The sequence below is a fragment of the Stegodyphus dumicola genome, chromosome 7 (assembly GCF_044657685.1).
Source record: "Stegodyphus dumicola isolate Sdum_Otavi_A_Nest chromosome 7, ASM4465768v1".
NCBI classification, from domain to species: Eukaryota; Metazoa; Arthropoda; class Arachnida; order Araneae; family Eresidae; genus Stegodyphus; species Stegodyphus dumicola.
Window position 1 is genome coordinate 68,194,016 of NC_140774.1, and position 27,878 is coordinate 68,221,893.

The 27,878-nt window shown below is 32.5% G+C and overlaps 1 protein-coding gene across 5 annotated transcripts in view; it reads left to right on the forward strand.

Moving 5' to 3' along the window:
- Positions 1 to 27,878, forward strand: part of LOC118204845 (protein spinster homolog 1-like) — a 118,097-nt gene that overhangs the window by 46,021 nt on the left and 44,198 nt on the right. For all 5 annotated transcript variants that reach the window (XM_035377135.2, XM_035377136.2, XM_035377138.2 and 2 more), the window contains exons 3-5: positions 7,090 to 7,241; positions 7,344 to 7,410; positions 25,710 to 25,846. In XM_035377135.2, coding sequence (XP_035233026.1) covers positions 7,090 to 7,241; positions 7,344 to 7,410; positions 25,710 to 25,846 — 356 coding nt within the window. The remainder of the gene's footprint in view (positions 1 to 7,089; positions 7,242 to 7,343; positions 7,411 to 25,709; positions 25,847 to 27,878) is intronic.

Below are 27,878 nucleotides of genomic sequence, written 5' to 3' on the forward strand. Positions count from 1 at the left end.
CCTCAGTCTTTCCAAACTCACGATGCACAATTACCTGAAGCAAATTTGGGTGTCCCATTGACGGGATCTTTGTATATGATCAAATGCTGTACAGAGGGAAAATTGTCCTCTTTCTCACAAGACTTATTACAAATGATGAATCCTTGGTATTATATGATGGTATGGTACCAAAGCAGACTTGGGGTAACTGCAGGAAGTAGGTCACAGGTGACAGTGAAGCCAGTTGTTGTCAGTCTGATCAGATTACAATTAAGTTACCTTTTAAAGCTATTTTTTTTCTTTTGGTTGTACAGTAACCTTTAGTGCACTGTCATCAGCTAGAGTCTATTACTTTTAACCTTCTAAATCTGATCTTTTAATCTTCTAAATCTGGCTTGAACTATTCTTATTTAGATTTCAGGGCGGCATGATTGCAAAAGTTCTCTCTTTGACACTATTTCCTAATGACAAGTCATTTCCAAGCAGTCTTTTGTTCCCATCATGAAAGTCGTAAAATTTGCATGGTTGTCAGATGCTATCTGTGCTCTTTCTTAGGTTGCAATATTTTAAATTTTTTCGACATTTATTTTCTTTACTCCCCTTCTATATATTTCATTATTATCAACTGCTTATTTAACTCAATTTTGTCTTTTCGGATAACATAAATTTTGGGAAACAATCTAATGTTTTCAGTTTTTCCCACTGGTAAACTATGCATTTATGAAAGTTTAATTGTTATTTACCCTCTTAATACCAAGTTGAGACATTTTAAAGTAAAAGTTAATTTTTGTAAAAGTTTCAATTATGGTGTCCCCTCCCCCAGACTTGATGTTAAGATCCAAATCATCCTGTAAATCTACCCATATGTAAAATGGCAATGCCTATTTTAAAGGCAACCAACATCATTCCCCTGTTGCATCCAGGTACTGAATTTGTTAAAATATCTTTCAAAAATTTTCGAGTAAACTTCCTTTTTGACTCTCCGTGTGCAATAAAAAATAAGTGAAAATTAAAATGCTTAGTACATTAGATTTTGAAAGTTAAATTTGAGACTCCTTTACTTAGAACAAAATGAGCAAGTAGTACAGATAAACAATAAATAGCAAAGCATAGAATGGATAAAAGTTCTTTCTTTTAAATTGTTTAGAATGATAAAAGTTGTATTTATATTCGCAAGTGTAATTTGGTCACTTAGTTTTAAATGAAGAAGAATCACTAATTTATATGTGTCATACGTTTCTTCTTGGGTAGGTTCTGGACATATATTACCTTCTTAATTAGATGTTATTGCATAAAACCAGACATTTAATGATGCCAATAATTTTCTAACACACACAGAAAACAAGAACAAATAGTTAACACAAAAATAGAACCATGTTTATCATTACGCTGGCATATAGCGGGTTCCCTTCATTACTTCGCTACTATCAGTCTCTTCTCTTCTAACTTAAATCACATGAGAGAGAGGTGTTGCAGTCCGTTCGGCTAAACTGCACATGCATGGTCAACATGTCATGACACCTTCCCTAAAGATTTGATTGCATCTTTCAGTGATGTGTCAAATCCACACATAAACATTTCTTAAAACAGAAAAAAAAAAAAAAAAAAAAAAAAAAAAAAATTAACATTTATGAAATTTTTAAACTTAATTAACAAATTCTTACCATTTTAAATTATACTTCAACACATATTCAGTAATCTTAATCATTTAAAAGACATAACATTCAATTAAATTTTAAAACTTAAATCTTTAAACCTAAATCTTTCACATCATCATAATCATATAAGCAGTTATCATATAAACAAGACAATACCAATCAATTATTAAAATTAAACATTATACTTTAGCAAACCCTGGCTAAATAATTAAACATATTACATAACATTAGGAAAAAAATCAAAAGCTTAGCATTTTAGTTCTAAAAAGATGTTTAAACTAAATAGTCAAAATATCTTATAGTTCATAACATCAGTCATGCTTCACTCGCTGGAAAATATAATCATGACAATTAAGTCATGTCATCAATAAACTCAGCATTATCTTTTAGTTTACACATAATGGTACTGTTTCATTTCGTTGACACACAAACTACTAGATGCACACATTCACTTTCTGATTCAACAATTAGCATTAGCTGTTATAGCTTATCTATTTGTCAATCAACTTTGTGTTTTAGAACTTCATATATCTGGTACGATTTCTGCTTCTTTGGCATACTTCCAGGCTTCAGTTCGATGTTATAATCTCCAACATTGGCAGTTTTTGGAATACCAGATATTAGGTTCTTATGCCTTCTTAAAATTTCCGTAAGTTCTTTCTTCTTATGCGATTTAAGATGCGTAAGATCACATTCTTCAGTAGAATAGTGTTCTTTTGCCTTCCATGGAACAATTCTTGGGATGCTTTCAACTTTGCTGAAATCAATGTCTGTATCATATATCACACCGACATTATTCATAGTAGTCTTGAACTCTTCGTATCTTGTTTGTGTGAACGTGCTTTGAAGAATTGTCAGGCAATTGTGCTAGGTAACTATAGTAAGTATGCTTTTTGATGATCCTAGCAGGTCCCGTCCATCTAGCATAAATTTTATTTTGATTATCAGGGATTAAGACTATAACCCTGTCACTTTCCTTAAATTCTTTATGACAAGTCTTCCGGTTATGGTAAAATGCATAAGCTTTCCAACTGCTATAAGTCCTGCTTTTCTTATTTTATCTTCAAATCATTCAGATAATCAGTCACTGAGCATTGTCCATGAGGAACAGGAGTTTCATGAGTCGATGACGTCTTCAAGATAGACAAAGGGCCATTAGGTCATCTTTCATAAAGCATCTGGAAAGGACTAACACCAGTCGTAGCATTAGGAACTTCTCAATAAGCCCAAAGTAAATATGGTAGGTGTTTTGCCCAATCTTTTGAATATTCTCTGATGGTATGGTGTATTATCCCCTTTAAAACAGCATTAAATCTTTCTACAAGGCCGTTTGAACTTTGATGATAAAGAGTTGAGAACCTTGGGGATGATCCGATCCTTCTCAAAAACTCTTGAGTCAACGAAGCAGTAAAATTAATTCCTTGATCCGAAGCAACAATTTCAGGAATTCCAGTGTGTGTAAGGATTTGCAACAAAGCATCACATGTTGATTTGGCATTCAAATTCTTCAATGGTACCACTTCGGGTCATCTTGTACATTGATCAACAGCACACAGAACATATTAATAAGCTCAACAGTTTGGTTCTAAAGGTCCGAGGATATTTACATAAATTACCTGGAATGGTTCGTTACGACGTGTTACTGGCATAATCAGAACTTGATCAAACTTTTCGTGCCTCTAAAACTTCATTTCGCAATCTTTTCTTGGTATTCCAGAGCACTTTCAACTTTGGATTCCATGTCATTAATATCAATTTAAAGTTTTAAATTTTTCATCTAACACTCCCAAAGAAATAGCTTTTAAAATTTCCAGTAATTCTTCTAGGTCTTCAATGTCACCGGTTGCAATTAAGGATTCATTAGAACTTGTTACTTTGGTAATGGCTGGACAAATAACTTTCCGTTCTTTCTTAGATTTCGTTAGCTCTTCAGCCATTTTGCTAGCCTTGAATTTCACTTTACAACAAAATGAATTGAACAAAGAACTTCTTGCCTTTCTGAAGACTCACTTATGCGTTTACTTGTGAACTTCACAGAATGATATATCCTCTGTTTCTGAGACCACTGTCATACGTTTCTTCTTGGGCGGGTTCTTGATATATACTTCCTTCTTAATGTAGATGTTATTGCATAAAACAAGACATTTAACAACACCAAAACTTTATTAACACACAAACAAAACAAGAACAAATAGTTAACACAAAAATAGAACCATGTTTATCATTATTCTGGCATACAAAGGGTTCCCTTCGTTACTTCGCTACTATCAGTCTCTTCTCTTCTAATTTAAATCACATGAGAGAGGGGCATTGCAGGCCGTTCGGCTAAACTGCGCATGTGTGGTCAACATGTCATGACAATATGCTTTCAAAATCTGCTTTATTTTAATGTTTATTTAATTTTCCACATTTCTCATTTTTTTCATACATACAGTATTAACTAGAATACAAGATCCCCTTCTTTGCTATACTTTTGTTCTGGAGTTTGGTAGAATCTTATAATTGAGATTACAGAATAATAGAAAGGAATTTAATTATTGGACTATATAGAATAATTGTACTGTTTAAATGCTAAATAAACCTCACACACAGGTATTATCTAACTGCCGCTAATTATGATAGCCTTACCTAGTTGAGTGATTTTAGTTTAAGTCTGCATCCACTATATTGCCTAATGTTAGGTTAATTGACAAAGGCATAGCAAATGGATGGCTATATGCCTATGTTGAAAGATGTCTTCATGGAGGACATTTTACTTGCTTGAAAAACTTATTATCAGATTTTTATGTAGGTGAAGAAAAACAATTTTTAAGTAGTATTCCATTCTTCTTTGGAGACTATTGAGAATTTGTGAAAACATATCAGAGAGAAATAGTAGACTATAAAAAATATCTTCTAGTAGTAAAGTGGTGTAAAGATTTTCGAAATTGTAGCAGTTAATTTTCTTAATTTCAGTATGTAGTGCTTCGCATTTCTATTCTTCTTTGGAGACTATAAGTATCTACGAAAACAATATCAGGGAGAGATAGTATACTATAAAAAATATCTTAAAGTGTTGGAAAGATTTTCGAAATCGTAGCAGTTAATCTTTTTAATTTCAAGAGTATGTAGTGCTTCCATAATCGGCTCGTGGTTATTAATAATCCAATTGAAGTTATTGTCTTGAAAAGTAATATTTTTTGATAATGTGAAGAACTTGTTTCAGTTTTTTTTTTTTTTTTTTTTTTTTTTTTTTTTTGGGTGGAAAGAAGATCGATTTAAAAAAAAGAAAAAATTTTGTGCCATTGGCAATGAATCTGAACTTACCGGTGTTTTATGAAATTTCGGAAGTGCATAAAGATTTGCTAATTACATAGTATTAGTTTTGCTAGAAATTTTAAATTTTCAATGCAACACCTGGAACCTCTTTTGGAGAACTTAAGCATTAGTATTTACTTGCAAATAAGTGGTTGTACTAAGGAGTTCTTGTTTAATTAAAATTTTTCATAAAATACTGACGTTAACTTTGCCAGTTTTAGTAATAATGAATTTGCTCCATAGTTGCTTGATTTTAAGTTGTAGTTCTTTCTTCTTGTGAATGTACAGAAATTTAGAAGATATGTAAATTCTCCAAATAAAGTCTTGAAGTAAAGCAGCTTTCCATTCAAGAAAAGAAAGGGTAGGAAAATTAGTTTGATAGCTAGCTTTGACAGTGAAAGTGTTCAAATCATTATCAAATTGTTGAATGCAAAATTTTTTGCTCACATGGTAGGTGAGATGAAACTTGGTGCCTAGCTTCTTTCTTGTTGTTGTTGTTGTCTTGTCCATATTACATGGAACAATGGTTGCCAGAGCCTACTCCAAAGAGAGGTTGGACTTCTGTTTTTCCACCCCCAATTTTGAGGAAGAGCTCTTGGGGGGAAATCCGGGGGTCTCCTTCACCATATATTTAGAGTGCTGCCATGCTGCACCAACACTATACATTTACAAATATCCATGTCTTTTTCGGGATTCAAACCCGGGTCCTTCTGTACCATTGTAGGCTCCCCAAACCACTATACCATCTGGGCGACACCTAGCTTCATTAAATGCCTTAAATTATAGTCCTTAACAATTTCCAGATTTCCTGTAATGATGTGTTGCTGAAAGGATCCATAAAATTATTTCACTGTGTCGTTGGCATTCTCAGGAACTAGAAGTATCGATTTCATGGAGGTTGGTGATCATAGTACCAAGCATCTTGTTGAATTTTAAGCAAAGCAATGCTTTGCACTGGTTCATACTTGCTTTCCAAGTGTTTTCAACGACTTAAGTGTAGGCATTTTCAACTGGATAATAAACTTAATCAGATATTGACCGGTCATGAGAATTTTGAAATTTACTTATTTCGTTTCTGTATTGCTACTAGAGCATTCTGTGCTTGCAGCGATGCTGTGGAAAATTTGAACATATTTGATTGCATTGTAGGTTGCATGTGAGTACCAGAAGTGTATGTAACCCACTCAGCGTTATGGATAGAAAATTCTGTGTAGAAGGGTGGCTGGGATAAGTGTGTCAATGATCTTACGTACGAGTTAAGGTCTCCAAACCATGACACAGCTGAGAAAATATCAGCAGAAATATTTTGGGGCAAGAAACTGATTATGCTGCTTACTAAACTGTTCTTTATAGATAGGAATGAAAAAAAAAAAAAAAATAAAAGACATACAGAAATTAGTTGATAGCAAATAGTAATTCGGATAAAGCCTGCATGAAGCAGAAACTGTATTACAGTAAAAAAAGGTGTGAGGAAAATTTGAAGTTAAAGGATAAAATGCTGAAAGTAAAACATTTATTATCTTCAGCATCATAGCTGGTAGAGTTAAAATTTTTGTGTCCAGATTTGAAGGTCATTTTGTGGTTGTGTGTATAAGAGCAGCAGCAGTTCATAGTTCCAAACTCACAGCAATTTGCTAACTAGTTGAAGCCCTTCTGTGAATGGGCAGACACCTGTTTATAAGAGAAGTTTTAAAGTCAACCTCTGAAGAAAGTCACTGAGTCCCACTGGTTGTTAATCAGATAAGGGAGAGGTCAGATCAAACAGCAAGCATGTCTAGGTCTAGTGCAGACATTTAAAAAAAAAAAAAAAAAACTGTCCAGTGCAGAGGAAAGTATAAACTAGCCTAGGATTGAACAAGCACCTAATGGAGACACTACAAAAAGGAGGTCCAAGGATTCAAGTTCAGGAGAAGCAGTAAAGACCAGTAGCCTAGTAGAAAAGAAAGCGGAGCATCTGCCATTAACCATCACTACCGAGCTCGGAGAGCAAGCCGCCCAAGTTCATTTTAAAGGGATAATACTAGATTTAAAAACAGTTTTCAGAATATTGTAACAATGTTTTACCTTATAAAATTTTATTTCAGTTTCCTTGTACATGTGAATGAATATATACTAATTTATGTATATACATGTTCAGATATTTTTTCTTTTCAAGCTTTTTGGAATATTTATTTTTTTGAGAGCCCTTGTTGGAACTGGTGAAGCAAGTTATTCCACTATAGCACCAACCATAATTGCAGATTTATTTTCAAAAGATAGACGATCAAAAATGTTGGCAGTATTTTATTTTGCTATTCCTGTTGGCAGGTATTTTAAGTTTTTTTGTTAATAATAATTTTGTGATGTGTTGATTCCATTTGGTTATTTTTTGAAGTCTTAATTAAAAATATCATTTTCTTCATATTTTAGTGGACTAGGTTACATAATTGGAGACCAGATTACTGCAGCAATGGGAGAATGGCAATGGGCTTTGCGTGTAAGTTAATTTGTTAAATTCTGAGTTATTTTAATATGATGCGATATTTTAATTTTTCAGGATGCAGGATGCACTAAAAGTTTGAAAATAAGCATGATTCATTCCAAAGCATTTTAATGAAAGCTATGGAAATTGCTAGATATGTTGTAGATAAAGTAAAATCAGTAAAAGTACCATTAACAAGGAATGTGACAAAAATTTTACAAGAGAACAAATATTATTTATTTATTTATTTATTTTTATTTTTAAATGACATGCCTGATGTACATAGTGGTCATAAAAAAAAAAAAAAAAAAAAAAAAAAAAAGTCATTGTCACTGGTAAAGAATCAATGAAAGCATATGGAGGAGGTGCATTGATGCATTTTGTATAACTCAAAGGTATATACAGAAGAAGCACCAATCGCTGAACACCATCTGCAAAGCATTACTTGTGAAAAACTTTTAATGAGCAGTGTGGGAAGCAAGTGTGTTCAATAGGGTGTTCGAAAGTGCTAACAAGGTGACACGTACAGGGAAACAACGAGGTGTATTGATAAAGCTGTTTTATCTGAATGGAGGAAAATCCTGCCGAAGCAATATGCATTTATCGGCAAAATCATTAGCTAAGACGAGGCCCGTGTCCCATAAAAGCTGTATGTGATTTGGTGGAAAAAAATTTGAAGAAAGTGAGATAGACCACGATCCAAACACAACCATGTGTTCCTTTTGAAGTTGTTGCAGAAGTGCATAATACAGTTACTGAAGGTGCATGGCATATTGCAAGAAGATTTGCCTGTAGTTTGATTGTGCCAAAAACCACAGTCGTCAAGTTTGTGCACTTTGTTCTCTGAATGTTTCTTTATTGATTTATAGTGCTAGAGATGTTTCAACCTGGAAGCGAACAACAGTCTATTAAATTTTTTCTTCATCAGATATGATAAAGATAGTAGATGGCTGCTGTAGATATTATGGATGGATGAGGCCCATTTCTTCTTAACTGGGAATATAAACTTCAAGAACTGTATTCACTGAGCTGATGATCTTGTACCAGTGCCTCTAAACAAAGCTAAAGCAAACTGTGTGATTCGGCATTGCAAGGGTATTCATTTTTGGTCCATACTGCTTTGAAGGGGTCACTTTCATGAGTGTGAAAAGGTGCTGCATCACATGTGCTTGCTGTTGTTCAAGTGCTTGCTGTTGCATCACAAGTGCTTGCATCAATGTTGCAGAATTACATAATTCTAGAATTGCAATAGCAAAATGTAATGATATTATATGGATGCCAGATTCTGCCCCTCCACACATTGCCACATGTAGTTGCCAAATGCTGCAACAACATTTTGGAGATAGAGTCATCTCCTGTAGTTTTGCAATTTCATTGCCACTGTGACCCCCTGACTTTGCATTGATGGATTTTCTGGTTCTGGTGTTATATGAAATCTAAGGTGTACACATCAAATCCATGAGATTTGTCAGTATTGAAAGATGTCATAAAATGTGAAGTTATACAGATTCCTTTTCCAATGTTATATTTATCATTGTTGTCAACAATCTTCTGGAAACAGTTTTTTATTCTCTTTGAAGGTCGGCTTGTTGAAAACTTGTAATTCCAATAAAGGCTTTTTTCTTTATCTTCTCTTGTGCTATCACTGGTCCTTTACAATGCTTTTTTATGCAGATGTTTTATGGCAGCAATTTTCATCATATGTGTGTTGTTCCAAAGCCATTTATGGTTTTTCAGTGCACTGAGCATTTAATGCAGATAAAAAGTGGGTAATCCCATTCGTAAATTTCAAAATTCTTTTACTGTAACTGTGAGAGCTGTTTTGTTTAAATCATCGCACTCTTAAGCACATACCTTCAAATAACAACATCTGAAATTTCATTTTGATTGGTTAAGCAGATGGGCCACTAGTGGCAATAGAGGAAGTTTTTTTATGACCAGTGTGTATATGTAAGTACATATGTATTTTTGTGTATTCACTGTGAGATCTAAATTTTGAACTGAATTACTGTTCATAATTTCCACACTTTTCATAAACTGTCTTGTTACTTGAATAACAATCCATTTTTAGTTATGTAAGTAATTATTTTTTAGAGGTCAACTTTGATAGTCTGAAGTTGCGTAATCAAAAAGTGGCTTTAAGTCATTGTTTTGTCTTTGTAAATAAGAAAAGCAGGAATTATTTATTTTAAGAAGGCGAAATTTTCCTTCCAAGTATCGACATGTCATTTTTTTTTTTTTTTTTTTTTTTAATTTTGTTCATTTCTAATTTGATTCACTTGCAAAATAATTAAAAATCAGAAAAAATAAACTAATATTATATCTACAATTAAGAAAATATAAACTATAAAATAAAATTAAATAAACATCTACAACTCAAACTATTAAAATGTAGAGCTAACAAAATTTCTTTCAATGAAAGCAAAAGAAAAAAAAATCTGATGTGTACACCACATGACTTCCTTGTACGGAATATTAAATTATACACATTTTTTTCTTGAATTTCATTTAAATTGATTGGATTGAATTAAATCTACTTCGTTGACAGCGCATAAACCACAATAGAATAAATGCACCCTTTAAATTTCACTATATTTGTTTACTATAACGACACTCTGATTGCACAAAATTTATGTTTGTTTACCATAATGACACTCTGAATGCACAAAATTTATATCATTTGAAGAATTATCATTGCCACATGTTCTATTCAAATACTATAATAAAGCTAAAACAATGTATGAAAGAAATTAAGCAAACAAAACAGAAAAGAAACAGTTTTTCATAGACGATGTAGTATTTCTCATTCAATTAATTCAGTTCTCACTTCGTGACAAGGCAAAAATACATAAAAACTCAAAATATCTGCATTAAAAATTACGAAGTAAATCTTACATGTTATAGCAGTCCTATATGCAAAATTTCAACATTCTGAGACTACTCGTTTTTGAGTTATGCGAGATACGTACGTACACATGTACGTACGAGGGTTGGAACTTTAATAGTGGCAACACAGCTGAAAAAACGCTATGCAACAAAACCAAAGAATATCGCATATACCACATGTGAACTACATACCTACCTTATCTCTCAGCAAAAGGACTCGTCCTGCCTACGTCACGTGCATGCGGAGTGACGCGAAGAACGGATCCTTGTATTAGCTCGCGGTCTAAAGTAAGTGTTGTTAGGATGTTTTCAAAACAAGAACAATGATGTTGGATAAAAATTGAATGTGCCAGAGGTCGTACAGCACGACAGTGTCATCAAGGGCTTCAACAGGCTTGCAGGGAATCTGCATTGCCTTACAGAACTGTAGCAAGATGTCTGAAAGCATTCAATGAAGGAAGCCAAAACATGGCAGACATGCTGTGGCCAGGTTGTCCTAGTGTCAGCGATGCAGACGTGCAAGCTGTTGCCGCACTAATGGACAGTGATCGCCACCAAACGATTCGTCAGCTGGCCGGACAAACAGGATTAGCGCATAAGACTGTGCTGCACATTCTGAAGGAACGCCTGTCCATGAGAAAAATTGTTTCACGATGGGTTCCACATCAATTGACGGAAATGCAGAAATGGCTACGATACGATGCTGCTCGAACCCACCTGGAGCGCTATGAGCGCGAAGATGTTTTTTTACACCGTATCATTACGCTGGATGAGACTTGGGCCCGATCGTACCAGCCAGAACTGAAACGCCAATCAAACGAATGGCATCATCACGGATCACCACGACGTTCGAAATTTAGTAAGAACCCCAGCAATGTGAAAGTTATGGTGATTCTTATGAATGACTGTGATGGTGTCATCCTAGCGCATACCCTTCCCCCACAGCAAACCGTCACTGCGCACTATTACTGCTCATTTTTGGAGCACAATCTCCGACCAGCTTTGAGAAAAAAATGGCGACACTTTCTGCAGAATGTTCCTCTCATTTTGCATGACAATGCTCGGCAGCAAGCAGCGCAAGCTGTGACTGATTTGTTCAAGCGATGGGGCTGGGAAGTGCTTTACCATCCACCATACTCTCCTGATATAAGCCCTTGTGACTATGACTTAATTCCTAAGATGAAGAAACCACTTCGTGGCACTCGCTTCCAAACTGTTCCTGAGATTCTTGCGGCAGTAGACCGGTCAATTCAAACTATCAACAAAACAGGCGCTGCTACAGGTATTCTGCGACTTCTACATCGTTGGAAACGGGTTGTACACAATGCTGGTGACTATATTGAAGGACTGTAAAACATGGTGACATGAATCACTTTTGTATTCCTTGTAAATAAATAGTTGCCACTATTAAAGTTCCAACCCTCATACATATGTTCATACAGACGCTATGAAAAATTCTCTTCAGAATTAATTTTAAAGCAGTTTTATAATTTTTTTGGAGGAAAAGACTCTTTTATTCTCTCCTTACGTACAGATATCATGCAAAAACATCATTAAATTGCGTTCGATAGCGGTCAAAATGGATATTTTCTTTGAAATATGTTACTTGAAACTTTTCGCGATTACAATACTTCCTTTTTACTTCATACAAGTAAGTAAAAAGAGAATTACCCTTGTGAAAAATCAAAGAGCTAACTAATAAAAATACATCTGACATTCAGAAAAACACCCCAACAATTTTTTAGTTGATAACCAAACCTCCCCTTCCCCCGAAAAAAAGCTGGGGGGGGGAAAGCAAAACAGAAAATGAAACACTCACCTTGAGCTCACAGAAGAAAATACTGCAGTGAAACAAAGATACAGTTGTTGATCTGGTCCTGGTGCTTTAGTGACTCCACTCTTGTCATGCCAGATATTCATAGTTTAATTTTAGGCAAGATTTCAGGGTAAAAATTAAAAAAAAATAAATAAATAAAATAAAAAATAAAGAATAATGAAAATAAAGAGATCAGCATATAGCCAAGAAAATAACATAGAAATTTCTTTTCAAACAATTCCTTTTATGTTCTAAAAATTCTGGAAGATTTCTTTGAGGGTCTTTAAAAACTAAACATGGCTAAAATATGTAGACTGGTTTGTGTTGTGCTGCCATGTGGTATAAATAAAGAAGGTTAAAAGATATCTTTAGTAACTTATAAAGCGTTTTCCATTCACGTTTTCTGTATGTACAGAGTGAATTTTTTGCGTGTGTCCAGGTTAGGCACACTGTGCCGGAGAGGGTTAATGCATAATTTTGTGGGATGAAGTTAAAAGTTTTTTAAGCTATAAGCCTTTTATGTAATTATAAGCACCATTTGTTCTTTTCATAATCAGACAAATTGTATGAGTTAGAAAAAGTGTCAATAAAACAAATTTATTCTGAGTGGTTTGTATTAGCACACTTAGCTTTGGTACTGAAATATAACAAGATACAGACTAATATTTCTCTCTTTGAGATTATCTTTTGGAAATCAAAACAAATTTTTTCTAGGCATGTCTTTTCACTCCTAAAGATTAACAGATAATTTCTTAAAAAAAAAAAAAAAAAAAAAAAAAAAAAAAAAAGCTCAGAAGGACTGGGTTGCTTCTACTTAAATGGAAGGAAGTAATTTTTAAATGCATTTCATTTTTATATTATTATAGCTGTATTTTATTTGTATTGCTGCATGCGTACAGGTTCTTAAAGGTTTCAATGCACACAGAACCCATGATAGCTTGATAAAATTTATTTCTCCAAAAGAAACAGTTTACAGTTCTGTTATTTTCCACAAAAGCATTTGTACAGCTCTGCTGAATATCCTAGAGCACAATTAATAGTTGCACTTCAAGATACTAAGAATTTTAAATACAACACAGAGCAAAGCACATCTAAAAGGCGGAGCTCTTGCAGAGATCTCAGTACTCCGAAGTCAGCTCTGAACCAACAACTGAGAGGTGATGCTTTTTCTGGTTATATGTAATTTTCTTGCTGGCCGCCAACAAATGTGTAGTACTATTAATTTCTTGAAATTACTAGAAGGCATGTATGGTTAAAGTTGCATATAAGGGCTGGATGTGGTATGGTTAGTGGCATGTAGGAATCAATTAAAGTTATTCAAGCACAGTTATATGTTGGCTGGACCAAAATGGTTGCCAATTTAGGCAACTTTTGGTGATTTCTCACCAAATCTGGTGACAAAAATTAGTTCAAAACCATCTCCAACTTGGTGATATCTCACTAATTTAGCAAAATAACCTCTGTTCCTGTAACCTTATTTTCCTGGCATAACTTCATTCTCTTTAGACTTTTCATATTACATTATACACATTCTCGATTAGCCAGGGCTTAATTTCTAAGATTAGAAGTGCCGGAGCCCTATGGAAGACCGTCAGCAGAGAGGAACAAGAGTAAATAAATAAATAAAATGACTATTAAACTCATTAATAATTTTAAAATTAAATGGTTAATTAATAGATATTTAATTAATGTTTATAAATTGTTATTTAATCAATAATTATTATACAACTAATTAATTATAATTTAATTGATAATTATTAGATAATTAATTATTATTTATTGAAATAATTAAGGATTGAAGTAATTAACTAATTAAAATTAAATAAAATGTAAAGTGATAAATTGAAATTTAATACGCAATTTTTAATATAATTTTATTGTTGAAATAAAGTTTTCGAGATAAAATTTCTACTGAAATTGTTATTCAATTACATAAAAGAAGTGCTGCAGCCTTCTTTCTTATTCAGGGCTCCGGTGTCCGGCCCAATTTAAGTTTTGATCGTAGGGGGGGGGGAATGTCTTTTAGCATCGGAAAAATTAAATATACTTAAAGTATAGCTGATAAAAATTCCAGGGAGAAACAGAGTGAGGGTATGAATGGGTGGAAACAAAAAAATGAGGGGAATCTTGGTGAGAGAGACAACGTTCTCTTTGACCGCGGCTCTCTGTTGATATAATTATAGTCATCAGGCAGATGGGTGTCAGGGGTAAATGAGTCCTGAATCGGACTCCTAAATGTAAAGTTGCTGGTTACGCTCCCCCTGTTAGTGGATACTGTGGGAAGACAATGTATAAGACGTGCATGAGCAGTTTATCTCAGTATTTCACTCTTATTGTATTCGCTGTCACTTAATGCACATTTAAGAACACAAATTTTCCTTCCTGCGAGGATAACTATCTGTAAGCATCGATAACAGTACACTAGATATAATGGCATGGCGAGAAATTCCCCCAAATTTATTGCTTTTCTTAAAGGGAAAGGTTTCTGCATGTGAGTGACGGAACTTTACTTCAACGTCTCATGTTCTCATGAGTTCGTATTTCTAGGATGATAGAGTTTTGCAAAGTCTGCTTATTGTTAAACTAAAATGTTACGAATTCTAATTTTTCTTAAAATTGGGGTTCAGTTTTATAAAAAGAAGTACCATAGCTCATCTTATTTAGGGCTCTGGTGTGCTACGGCTAAAATTGTAATTTATCTTAAAAATTGAAAAGCACCAGAGCCCGGCTCCGGCGCAATTTAAGCACTGCGATCATCTGTTGCTGAAGTTGTAACTTGACATGTGACTGAATTAACTAGCTTATATTCATTTCATTGGAACAATATCAGCAGCTTTCTGGGTGGGTTTTTCAAGATAGAGAATCAGTATTTCCATGTGATGCTCATTTCCGAGGAAGGATAGTGTGGTCATATTTCTGGAGTTGAGTATCATTATGGTTATTTTGTTTGGGGATTCATGAAATTTAATAGCCAAGTCAACAATGCATGATCTGTGCAAAAAGGAATTTTCTGCCTTAGAACTAATTTTGGAAGTGTTCCACGACTTTAACTGTGGTGAGCAACTCATTTCTGATGGCACAGTGATTCCTCTCTGGTTTAGATAGACACTTATTCCAGTATGCCATGACACGTTCTTGACCATTTATTTCTTGGGACAAAACAGTGCTGGTATTCTCATTGCTTGCAGCTTGAGCTGAGGATATCTCAGGATTCTCGCAGATGTTGAAGCCTCTTTCGGTTTGTTCAAATTCACATTCCTGTGTTCACAAGAATTTTTTTTTCTTTCTGTTAGTTTATTAAGTGGTCTTGCGATGGAAAAAATGTCTTTCACAAATACCCTATAATAGGTAAAAAGCCTCATAAAACTTCTCAGCTGATAAACATTTTCTGGGCATTTCCTGTCTATAACTGCCGATACTTTTTCTGGATTCGTATACACACCTTCGGAAGAGATGATATGTCCATGTGAGTCACTTCCTGTCTGAATCATTTACATTTGGCAGGACTGAACTTTAGATTGGCTTCTTTCAGTTTCTGAAACCTCTTTCTGAGGTCTTCAAAATAATGCTCTTCAAAACTTTCTCAATGTCATCCAAATATATCAGACAGGCTTAATAGAAAAGACCTCTTGTAATGGTCTCATTGCGGCATTTGAATAATGCTTGCTCATTACATAATCCAGAGGGCATCACCTTGAATTGCCAAAGTCGTTGTCTGTCTGTTGTAGTAAATGTTGTCTTTTCTCTTTTATCCGGATGTATCTCTAGTCTTTAACACGTTTATGCTGCCCTGACCCACTGGTGGGCCATACTTGTCTGTTCCGAGGGGCGGCATGACCCACTTTGATTGCTCTGCATGCTGGCATGACTCACCGATGGGTCACGCTGGTATATCAAAAAAATACCTAGTACAAAATTTTATTTTATTCTAATTATTCAACAGTATACATTAATATTTCAACATTCTAATCAAACATTCAATACAAAACAAATAGCTTAAAATGTAACTTATAACAGGGTTTGTAGCGGTCCTTACAAGTGCTTATAAGTCCTTATATTTGAAAATAAAATATAAAGGCCCTTATAAGTGCTTTCTTTTTCTTTAAACTCTTATTTTTTTGTTTTTAGTGCTTATTTTTTGCTTTTAGTGCTTATTTTTTAATCCTTTTTTTTAATGAACGCGCATTTTGTTCCTCGTACCAAAGCCGAAACTAAATAAACAACTTTTCTTCCTAATATGCAATGTCAGATGGTGAATCATACTCCCGGAAATTGCTTTTCCCCCCTTTCTGTGCATTAACGTAACCTATGGTGCACACGAGAGTACAGACAGGTGCACGTCATTCTATTGGTCAAAGAATTGCAAAAACGGTAGAAAATTCCGGTACATTCGGTATTATTTTCCTCCCACCCAAATACTTCACACATTACATAAATTAAGTATAGATAAACTTCCAAAAAATGGGTGTGTTTTTACACAGATTAGCTTTCTAAGGAATAATATTCGGAATGGCTTAAATAAAAGGAAAGTAATCGAATAGTCAAAATAAATTTTTTTTTCTGCCTATACATTATACAGTACGGAGGTTGGGAGTTCTTCCCTTTCTCTGCAAAATCTCTAATATTGAAGCAGCGGACTTTTTTTTTGTCACTGTCCAATCTGGATTGAATAGGACTAAAAGTTTTTGCGGTCTACCCAACCCAAGCGAAGATTGATTCTATTCCGGAAATTTAACGCAGTCTATTGAAAATTAGAATCGGAAACACCCTAGATTAAGTCTCTTTCTTTTCCTTTATTTAGTTCTTTATTCTCTGAATACTGGCAGCTGTTGATTCCAATTGTGTAATATCACATATGGAAGAATTACGCCGCACGTATTGCGCAATAACGTTTGCGGTATTTTGCAGAGATAATTAATTTTGATGTTCAGTTTGAGATTTGGTTTTGAACACTTAAAAGAGTTTTACTGTGCTTTCTAAGCAGAATATTTCTCAGTTCCGTTGGTCTATTTTTATATGATGCGCATATCGAAATGTCAAAATCATTTATTTAGCCGATAAATCTAAAGAATGGCTACAATCTCCCCCACTCCTCTTTTTTTCAGTTACTATCCGGAATATTTGGCAATTTCTGAGTATGCGGATTAGTTAAGCTTTTACTGCGGATTAGTTAAGCTTTTACTGTTAAATGATGACTGCATGAAGCAATTTCCCGTCTTCTCATTTCAGAAATGTGCCTCTTTTATACTTAAATTACTTTGCTTGGAATATATGTTAAGGGATGAAAATTTAGAAAATGTTCAGAATTTTGATTTAAGTTAAATTATTTAAATATTAATATGAGTGGAAAAATAAATTATATTTATTATTAGGTGCCAAATGAATACAATTAATATGGCTTAAACTGAAATTTCATCATTAAATCTTGTAATATAGTTTAGTTCTGCATAGTTTTTTTTACTCTCATTGTAAACTAATTTTGTAAATTGAACTGTCATTAAAAAAAAAAAAAAAAAAAAGTTAATTCTTTTCCATGATTGAGGTAATGCTCATTCTCTTAAGAAATATTTGCATTGCTCATATTTTAAATTACAAGTCTAATTTTTCTTTTAAGGTTATGCAATTGTGTATAATATAACTAATTCTGTACAATATAAACTAATTCTGTAAATTGAACTGTCATTTTAAATTAAAAAAAAGAAAAAGCTAATTCTTTTCCATGATTGAGGTAATGCTCATTCTCTTAATAAATATTTGCATTGCTCATATTTTAAATTACAAGTCTAATTTTTCTCTTAAGGTTATGCAATTGTGTATAATGTAATTAGACAGGTGCTTATTTTTTCCTTAAAATGTGCTTGAAAAGTGCTTATAGGTGCTTATTTTTTTTAACTAAAATGTGGCTACAAACCCTGTATAAATTAAATATAGTTATTAATTTTTTCTATGCAATTTTTTAAAATTGTTAATAAATATTACCAATTTTTAAAATAAGCTAAACAAATGGCTTGCTCATACAATTATCGCAATATGTCGTTACTTTCTTTGCTTTATTTGTGGCTTTGTTTCAAAGCTCTAATCACCCCATGAAACGGACCGCTAATTCAAGCGCCGCTGCACGAAAAGAACAATGTATATCAGCGCCGCCGTCAACGTGTTAAATCAAGTATCGAAAATCACTTGCTTCTAGAAAGTGTGTCCAGAATGTCATCCATTCTAGGAAGAGTTTAGCTGTCTATTTTCATGATGTTGTTCAAATGGTGATATTCAGTGCATAATCTAGGTGAACCATGGTCTTTTTGACTAAGATGATAAAAGATGCCCAACGACTTGCTGATGGTTTGATAATGTTGCTTTCTTTCATGTCCTTAACAAGTTTACTAACTTTTCTCTGCTTAACAATCAGCAGATGTCTCGGATATTGTTTGTTAATATGTCTCGGATATTGTTTGTTAATATGTCTCGGATATTGTTTGTTAATATGTCTCGGATATTGTTTGTTAATTGTGGATGCTGCTCATTATCAATTCTATGCTGTGTCAAACATGTTTGACCTACATCAGAAGATGAGCGGAAGAGAATATCATGATATTCTTGATTGGCATGTTCTGCAGCACTTCTCTTTTCATCATTTAGTTATGCATCCTGCAATAACTCTGATGTTAGGCTTTCCTAAGAGACAAATCCTGGAGGACTACTGGTTCCTTTAACAGAGTTCAGTGACGTACATGCTGCAACCATTTCCTTTCCCCTTATCACTTACATTTACTATTCTCACTGGAAGGGCAGCTTTCGATAGGCTGATAAGGGCCAAGGCTACTAGTACTTATTTCGAGCTGTTACACTTCTTATATTCCATCATGAACCCAGGCAGTAAAAATTATGTTCTTGCTGATACTGTGATATCGCTTTGAGCTATTATTTGATGGTCTGATTTAACTCCTTTAATTTGAAACAGAGTTATGGCCTCAGAGGCAGAATGCAATTCATTATTTTTAAAGTAAAAAAACAGTATTAATTCTTTCCTTATGACGATAGCATTAAGTCTTGTATCAATGGTTGTGTTGCATAGAACTCCACTGATACATCCCATGATGAAGAGTCCACTGCTGCCACCACTCATTGCAGAAATCGGAAATGTTTTAAAATTGCACCCTTTGCCTCACTAGATAGCCATTAATTAGTTTCGCTCCATTTTGTTGGGAGCGGTCTTAGCTCCCATGCCTTGGGGTTTTTGTGCTTTTTCTTTGTATGTAACTTTCATCCACAGTTCAAGCACTTTTGGGCCATTTTGTTGTCAGTCCTATTCTGACTCAAGACATTGACTTGCTTGGTTAAATTGTGTATACAAGCAGTCAGGTGATCCGCTGACGCCTGAATTTGAACTACCATGACTGGGGTGATGGTCTGTACGAGTTGCTTGCTGAGCTGCCTTGAATTTCATGGCATACACTAAAGTGCTTTTTAAATACTTGACGTCTGCCATTCTCAGGGCGTTCTTTATTTCAGGATCCTGGATACCATTGATGAAGTACCACAGGGACAAAATTTTCCTTGTTTCTGATGGGCAAGCAAGGGAAAAAGCAAGATCAAACATTTTTTCAACCTCTGTGGTGAGCTCCTGCAGTGTTCCTTCTGTTGGCGAGATTTTAACTGAAGCCTGCTATAGTCTTTTGAATACTTCTTGCCAAGGTATAGCTCATATTTTGCATATATGCATTGGATAGATCTTTGAAGTCTAGCCTCTGGTTTTCGGGCAGAGTTTGGAGGGATATCCACTACATCTGGTCTCAGAGAACTGGCGAGGTAGCAGTCCTTAGCTTGGGAATCCCATCCATTTGCATCTGCGACTAGAGAAAACTGAATCTTGTACACTTTCCAGGAGGTCTTTTCACGATGGGTGGATAGCTTTAGAGAGGGACGAGAAGACTTGGTTAGGGATTTAAAAGTGTCAGAATTGTTTTCTATAGATTTTTTTAAGCTCTCAACTTTCTTGGCAACTGCAACAGAAACTCGGCAATCAATTTGTTGTTCAACAGCAGAAACTCTTTCTCGAAATTTGTTTTTTGGAAGCAGAAACTTTTTTTTCATTTCTTTTGCTTTCAAGTATCGATTCTTCCATCTATAGCTTCAAATTTCTGTTCTATTATGGCAAAATTTCTGTTTTTATTTCCTTGACCTGCTTCAATCTTTTCTTGAGCTGACTTGACAATTCCTTCGATCTCTTCTTTACCCACTTTTATCTCCTCTTTAATGGACTTGTTAGCTGTTTCCATCTTTTTCCTGGTCCGCTTTCATTTTCTTCTTTAACAGGCTTCATCTCTTCTTTAATGGATTCTTGTCCGGCATTCATATCCTCTTGACCTGCTTCATCTCTTCTTTAAATGCAGCAGAGGCTGTCACCAGCTGTTTGCTCCTCCATCTTTCTTGTCACTGCCAGTCAACCTCACTTCTGACCCCAAAAGTTGTTGCATGTGTACGGGCTCATACTGGATTGCATGCACATTGAACCAATGATAGCTTTATGAAATTCATTTTTCCAAGAGAAACACCTAACAGTTCTGGAATTTTCCACAAAAGCACTGGTACAGCTTTTCTCCGTATTGCAGAGTACAATCAATAGTTACACTTCAAGCAATGCATGCATAAACCTGTATGCATGCAACAATATTTTATTCATGTAAGAATGTTAAATACAGCTGAATGGGAAGTCCATCTAAAAGGCAAAGCTTTCATGGAGATCTCAACACTCTGAAAGCAGCTCTGAATTAACAACTGAGAGCTGATGCTCTTTCTGGTCTTATATAGTTTTTCAATGGCTGAGAAATATCTAGTATCTTCCATTTCTCGAAATTACTAGAAGGCATATAAGATTAAAGTTACATATAAGGGCCATATATGGTTACAGCTAATTATAGGGATCTATTACAGTTATTCAGTTACAGTACCAATTAGAGTTTATACAGTGACAGGTCAAAACTTTCTCCAAATGATTCTCAAGTTTGGCCACTTTTGGTGATTTCTTGCCAAATTTGGCACGAAAATTAGTTGCGAAAAACATATTGGCAATATCTCACTAATTTAGCGAGATAGCCATTTACCGTAATATTAAATAGACTTTCTCCTGTAGTCTTAATTTTCTGGCAAAGCTTTGATCTCTTGAGACTTTTCATGTTACATTATGAAAAAGATGCTAAAATTTCACCTATATTTTTGCTAAAATTATTTACATATATACAAAATCCAGAACAATATATTAATATTTATCTTACTAATCTAACTTTCTTCTGTTTGTCTATAATTTAAGAAGCCTCATTTTTTATGCTTGCCATAAATTTAATTTAGATATATATGTTTAAATTATATGTTTGTATAATGTTTAAATTATATGTTAATAATAATATATGTTTATAATAATATATAATAATTATATGTTTAAATTATATGTTTGTATAATGTTTAAATTATATGTTAATAATAATATATGTTTATAATAATATATAATAATTATATGTTTAAATTATATGTTTGTATATGTTTAAATTATATGTTAAATTATATGTTTAGTATGTTAATTAAATATATATGTTTGTATTTTTTTTTGTATTTGCTTATAAGATTTTTTCCACATCTGTAAATTTAGTCAGATTCTGAAACTGAATTTCTGTTCATCTCAGTAACAAATTTAGCAAAATAGTTTAAGAAGAATAGAAAACAAAGCTGAAATAAAAAAGTAAAGTAAATTACAAAATTGAATCTACACCATAATGAAAATAGTGTTAAAAATTTGAAACTATTTGATATGAATGATAATGAATGTATTAATTCAAAGAAGAGAAAATTTCGTCTTATTCTATTGAACTTTAATCTCAATTTTATTATACATCTTATGTGAAATTTTGGCACACACACAATCCTTTTTACCATACAAGATTTTATATACTGCAAATACCATCAGGTACTTAATCTTAGGAAGTTCTTAGAAAGGTGTATTCGCAGTAAGTTTAACTAGTTTCTTCTATGACAGAGAAAATCATTTGGAAGAAATTGAATATTTTTACTTATTTAATAGTAATATATTAATATTGTTATGGATTTAATATGTATGTAAATAATTTTAGTGAAATTACATGCAAAGTTCTAGTATCTTTTGTATAATATAACATGAAAAGTCTGAAGAGACAAAGCTGTGCTGGAAAAATAAGATTACAGGACTATCACCAAACATCACCAAAATTGGCATTGGTGCAGTCCCTGTATAACTATAATTGGTACTGTAATTGATCCTTATTTGTAACTGTATCCGTAATCATGTATTCCTTTCAGTAATTTTGAGAAGTACCAGGTACTAAAGGAAAAGGAAAAAAGTTAGAAAAGTTTCTGAACTGTAAGGTGTTTCTTTTGGTAAAATAAATTTTAACACATCGGTTGTGTTTCGATTCAGTCCATCATAAACCTGTATGCATGCAACAATATTTTATTCATGTACAACAGTACCATATTACTAAGAATGAATTACTCATTATGAATGTTTTCAGTATATATATTTAACTCCATTTGTATGCCTGCTGTAACTTTCTTATGTATGTGTTATGTATATATGCATATAAGAATGTATGTGTTTATACTTGCTATGAGATTTGCTTTCAGAGTTTGAATAGGTTTTGAAACAGTTTTGGTTCCTAACAGCAATAAAAATAAAAACTTAACATGTTTATTCATAAAAAAAAGAGAAAATAAAATTAATTATTAAAGAAAGTGACCCTACATCATCAATACTGTAAAATGCACAAGAATTCTATCACACTTTTCACTGAATTTTTAGGAAGAGTTGCTTAATTCCTTTGCATTTTATTGCAGAAGTAATAAAACATTTATTTTTAAAATTTAAAGTTTTTATTAATAAATTTTTTCTCATCATGGTTGCAGCATTATAAATTTTTTCAAATTTCTTCCACTCTCCTGGAAAGAAACATAATTGGGGTGGAGACTAACTATATATAAATGTTATCTAAGAAGGTGAGGTATGGAAACTTTAGATTGCATTTCTTGATGTAATTTCAGCCAAAATATAAATGGAATTCAGACAGGCAGCCTCCTTTTATTTTTGACTAAAATTAAATTATCTGATTTAGTCCATTCCAGTTATATTTTAATTATAAAGTAGCCCATTTTGTGTGAATAATAAGTTGTAAGGTTTCATATTCTGTTAAACATTTTAAAGAATACTCTCTCCTTCTTTTCCACTTGCATTGTGATTATCCTGAAGATTTAAAGTCATATAAGCACTGGAAGGAGCTCTAGGATAATTGTAGTTTATAGTTGACTAAACCATTGATTTTTTTATGTTTGGTCACCTTCCTTAAGTCTTTGACTGTGACATGCTGAGAACTGAAATTAAACATGTTCAAAATTTGCCAGATTGTAAATGAATAGAGAAATTCCACGTAACCTTAAATTGGTCTAGCACATGGGTTTTTCAGCCAAAGGCCATTTTATACTTTCTCAAGTTGGGAAAAGGAAAGGAGAATGATCCAGCAATGGCAAAGTTATACTTTTGAACTAGGAAACTTGATTATTTATTTAGTTTTTAATAATGAAAATCACACAAGAGCTATCTTTCTAAGGGTAGAGAGGATATCTTGCGGAGCCCTGTTAAGGAAATTTTCTTGTATTACTACTGATTGAAAAACCTACGAAACACACATTGCTAACTAAGCTATGCTGCCTGTATTTAAACTTGGGTTAAGCTACCTGTATGTAATGGTGGCACTCAGGTTCTGGTGAGCTTAGGAAATTTGAATTTATTGCTATTTTAAATAACTGTTATAGTTTATCTATAACTGTTGAAGCAGTTTCTCATAATTTTCATTCATTGATAACAGAAGTTTAAGTTCTCAATTTTGATGTGCTAAATTTCTTTCTTATTTATTAATTTCTTCATTCAGATCACTGTCTTAGTATCTTAGTTTTTGCTTTAATGTAGTTCATATATTAATTTACTTCGTAGAATTCATGTCTTCTTGCTGATGAGTTAGATCAAACATTACTTCAAATAAAATTTAGCAGCATTTTGCACTAATTTATTACTTTTAGTACTACTTTCTTCTTATCTCAGTGACTACTTCTTTTCTCTTTAATTATAAATATACCAGTGATTGTTTATTTACCTGTGTATATATTTAGAAAATTTGAATTAAGTTTTGATGGCAGTGAGATGTCTGAAACAGTCAGACACTAATTATTTTACGTAAAGACTAGATTATTTAATTGCTATAAAGCATGCCAGATTTACCTGCCTGTAGGATGAGTTGTTTTCATGAAGGATTTAGAAGGATACTGCCCTTATTTGCACCACAGAAAGAAACCATGCATCCTCTTCATTTAACTGCCAGGAACAAAATCTAGAACAAACTACCAGTATTTCATGATTCTAATCACTTATATATTAGTGGGCTGAATGATAGAGAGAGAGAGAGAAGGAGAATTTGGGTCTAGACCTAATGTATAGTAGAAATTGATTATCTATATGCCTTAGTACTTGTCATTGTTATAGACAAGAGAATAAATGGATAATAGAAACTGTCTCATCACTACCACCAGACATGGACAACTGGTAGCAAAGATTTTATATTTAGCATTGTGCATTTTATATTTTGGATTAAAATCAGATCAGAAATTAATACTGGTCACATTAATTTGCTTATTATTATGTGAAATAAAAATATAATATTTATAATGAGTCCCAAATAGCTTCTAAGTGATAAATATCAAATATCTTTAATATGGCTAACTTTTACTACTTTAGCTCAATTTTCTTTTTTACTGTTATATATAGAGAAAATTTTCTGTTGAAATTTCATGTATTGGCTCCCAGACTGCCTGATAAGTTATTTGTAAAGAGATGATATACTATAATTATGGAATTTTCTTTGAAGTTTCTAATAGAAGGTCATCTGTATAATTTTATTTAACAGTACAATACCATATTTCTAAAGACAATATTTAAGTCTTTTATTCTAAGTATGATGACAGATCAACCATACTTGGTTGATCTGTCATCATACTTAGAATACAATATAACCTGTTTAAAATTAAAACACATCCTTGGTATTTATTTTTATTCCTTGCTTCCCGAGGGATTTTGTCCATCAAGATGTCTAAATGAATAATAGAGCTGATCTTATGAATAACAGAAACTGACCGTTAAAACGGTGATGGGTAATTGTAGTATTTGTATTCATAACATTTTTAATAGTATTTTATAAAAATATAATAAATAAAAATAAGGCAGTTGCTTGATATTGAAATTAATGTGTGCAAATGCTCAATTGAAAGTCTGAAGAATTATAAGAAATCATATAGTAGATCCAGTGAAATGTTATTTAAGTATAAAAAAGGATCAGATTGATTTTTTAAATTCTCTAAACATCAACCAAAAATTTAATTTTCATATTGCCCTCTTTCAAAAAAAAAAAAAAAAAAGTGCAGGCTTTGATATTTTTGTAGCTGTTTAAGATAAATTTACTTTAAACATTTCAGATGTAAAAAATATATTATTTCTTTTCTAAGTTAATAAAATTGTTGAATATTAATTTCCACCATCCTCCAGATTACTCCAGGATTAGGACTGCTTTCAGTTGTCCTTACATTACTGTATGTCAGAGATCCACCCAGAGGAGAGGCTGAAGGAGGATCCAATCTGAGATCAACTACACTTTACAGTGACTTGTCTGATTTATGTAAAACGTTAGTAATGTTTTCATCTTTTATTCTGCTAATGAAGAAAATTGTATGAAAACTTGAGCTTTACTTTTAATCATTATTCACAAAAGGAATTGTATTTAATTTTTTATTTTATAAATATTATATTTACTTACATATTTTACTTCTTTCCCACTTTTTAGCATATAATTTAGAAACTTCTTATTTATGTTAACACTATAAAAATGTATGCAAAATTAGAAAAAGATGTTGTGTAAGTAAGAAAGAGTATGAATGAAATTAATATCTATCTATAACTGACTTCTTTGAAGTACAGAATACAGTCTTATTAGTACATCTATTCTTATTTGATTTTATGATTTTTATTGAATTTAATTTTGCCTCTATATCAGAAATAATATGCACTGTATAAATTCCGTTCTGGATTTCTAAAACAGTAAAATTAGTGAGAAAAGGGAAGAAAAGTTAAATAAATATATTCATAAAAATAAGATTTTATCCTCCTTGTGTCTGCTTTATCTGTAAATAAGAACTGAAATTTATAATAATATTGGTATATTTTAAGTAATTAAGAAATGTCTAAATAAAAATCTTTCCCATTTTAAATCATTATTTTGTGCACTCTTATTTAGTAAAGTTCTTTCTAAAGGTGTAAGTTAACTGAAAAATAGTATTAGTTGATCAGTTCTAATTATATACTGATGTTAGAAGAATAGTCTATGAATTTTCTTTGTTTTGCAATGAAGGGAAATTTATACTTTTTTTTTAATATTAAAATATAGTAAATTATGTTCGTCTTCCTTGGTACAGGTTTTGTTACATAAATACTTGTATGTGGCATTCTTTAATTGAATTGTGGATCATGGAGCATATTTCTGCATTATTTTTAATTTTTCTTAATGCAAGACATTTATATTCATTTTCATGGTCTATTTGTAAATTGACTCATGTTTGTTAGACATATCTAAGATGACCAAATCTCTCATATTTATCTTCTTTTCCCCTCTAATTTTCTGCTTTTTGTATCTACATCTTAATTCTCTATATTTTGTTATTGATAAAAGTCATGAACATTAAAATAATTATTTATGCCAAAATAATAGTAAGATACATAGCATAGCGTACATATCAAAATCACTAATGTAAAAATATTGGTTTATATTTAATTGATAATATATATATGTTTTGATAAACCAACTTGGCAGATAACTGGCTTTGTTTTATGGCTTGACTTGCCATAAAGTTTGTTTTATGGCTTGACTTAGCCATAAAACAGACTTTTTCTGTTTTATGGCTAAGTTTTTATTCTTGTTGCATTCATTTTCTCCTGTCATTTATCAATTAAATGTTTTGCCATCAATTTTCATAATTGGCTATCAGTGCTACAACATATCTGAAACGTCAGAAAACATGTTAACATTAAAAAATAAAAAAAATAAAAAGAACAGAGAAAATAAAATTTTTTTTATGTAAATGTGCCAAAATTAAAAAAAAAAAAAAAAAAAAGATACACAACAACAACTTAAAAAGTGCACAAGAAACAAAAATTGCCTGTTTATAAAAAAAGACAAATGAAAAGATCTTATAATCTTTACTTTTGTGACAGAAAGTATTTTATCCACCTCCTATCTGATACTAGGATGTAGAAAGACAAGAGCTAATTCATAGAGCTTTTCCCCCTGAAACAGGAAGTGAGGAGCAATGACGCAGTCCTGTTGACACTGAGTGAATAAATAAATAAATAAATAAACATTTTAAATTTGAAGAAACAGCTTTAAAAAAAACTCTGTGTGAAAAAATAACTTCAATTTAGAAGAGAAGATGTTATTACTGTAAGCATTTATAACATTTAAAAAGTTAACAATACTTATTTATTAATTAAAACACAATAACACACCGAACAAATATTAATTCAGAAGTCAAACAACAAAAATCAGCGTTATATTTTCAAAATTTTCACAGGACTAGTTTCGATGGTTTTACCGAACCACCATCCTCAGCTGCAAAACCGCAAATGAACAAGATAGAAAATAATGATTAGATAAGATAAGAAAGC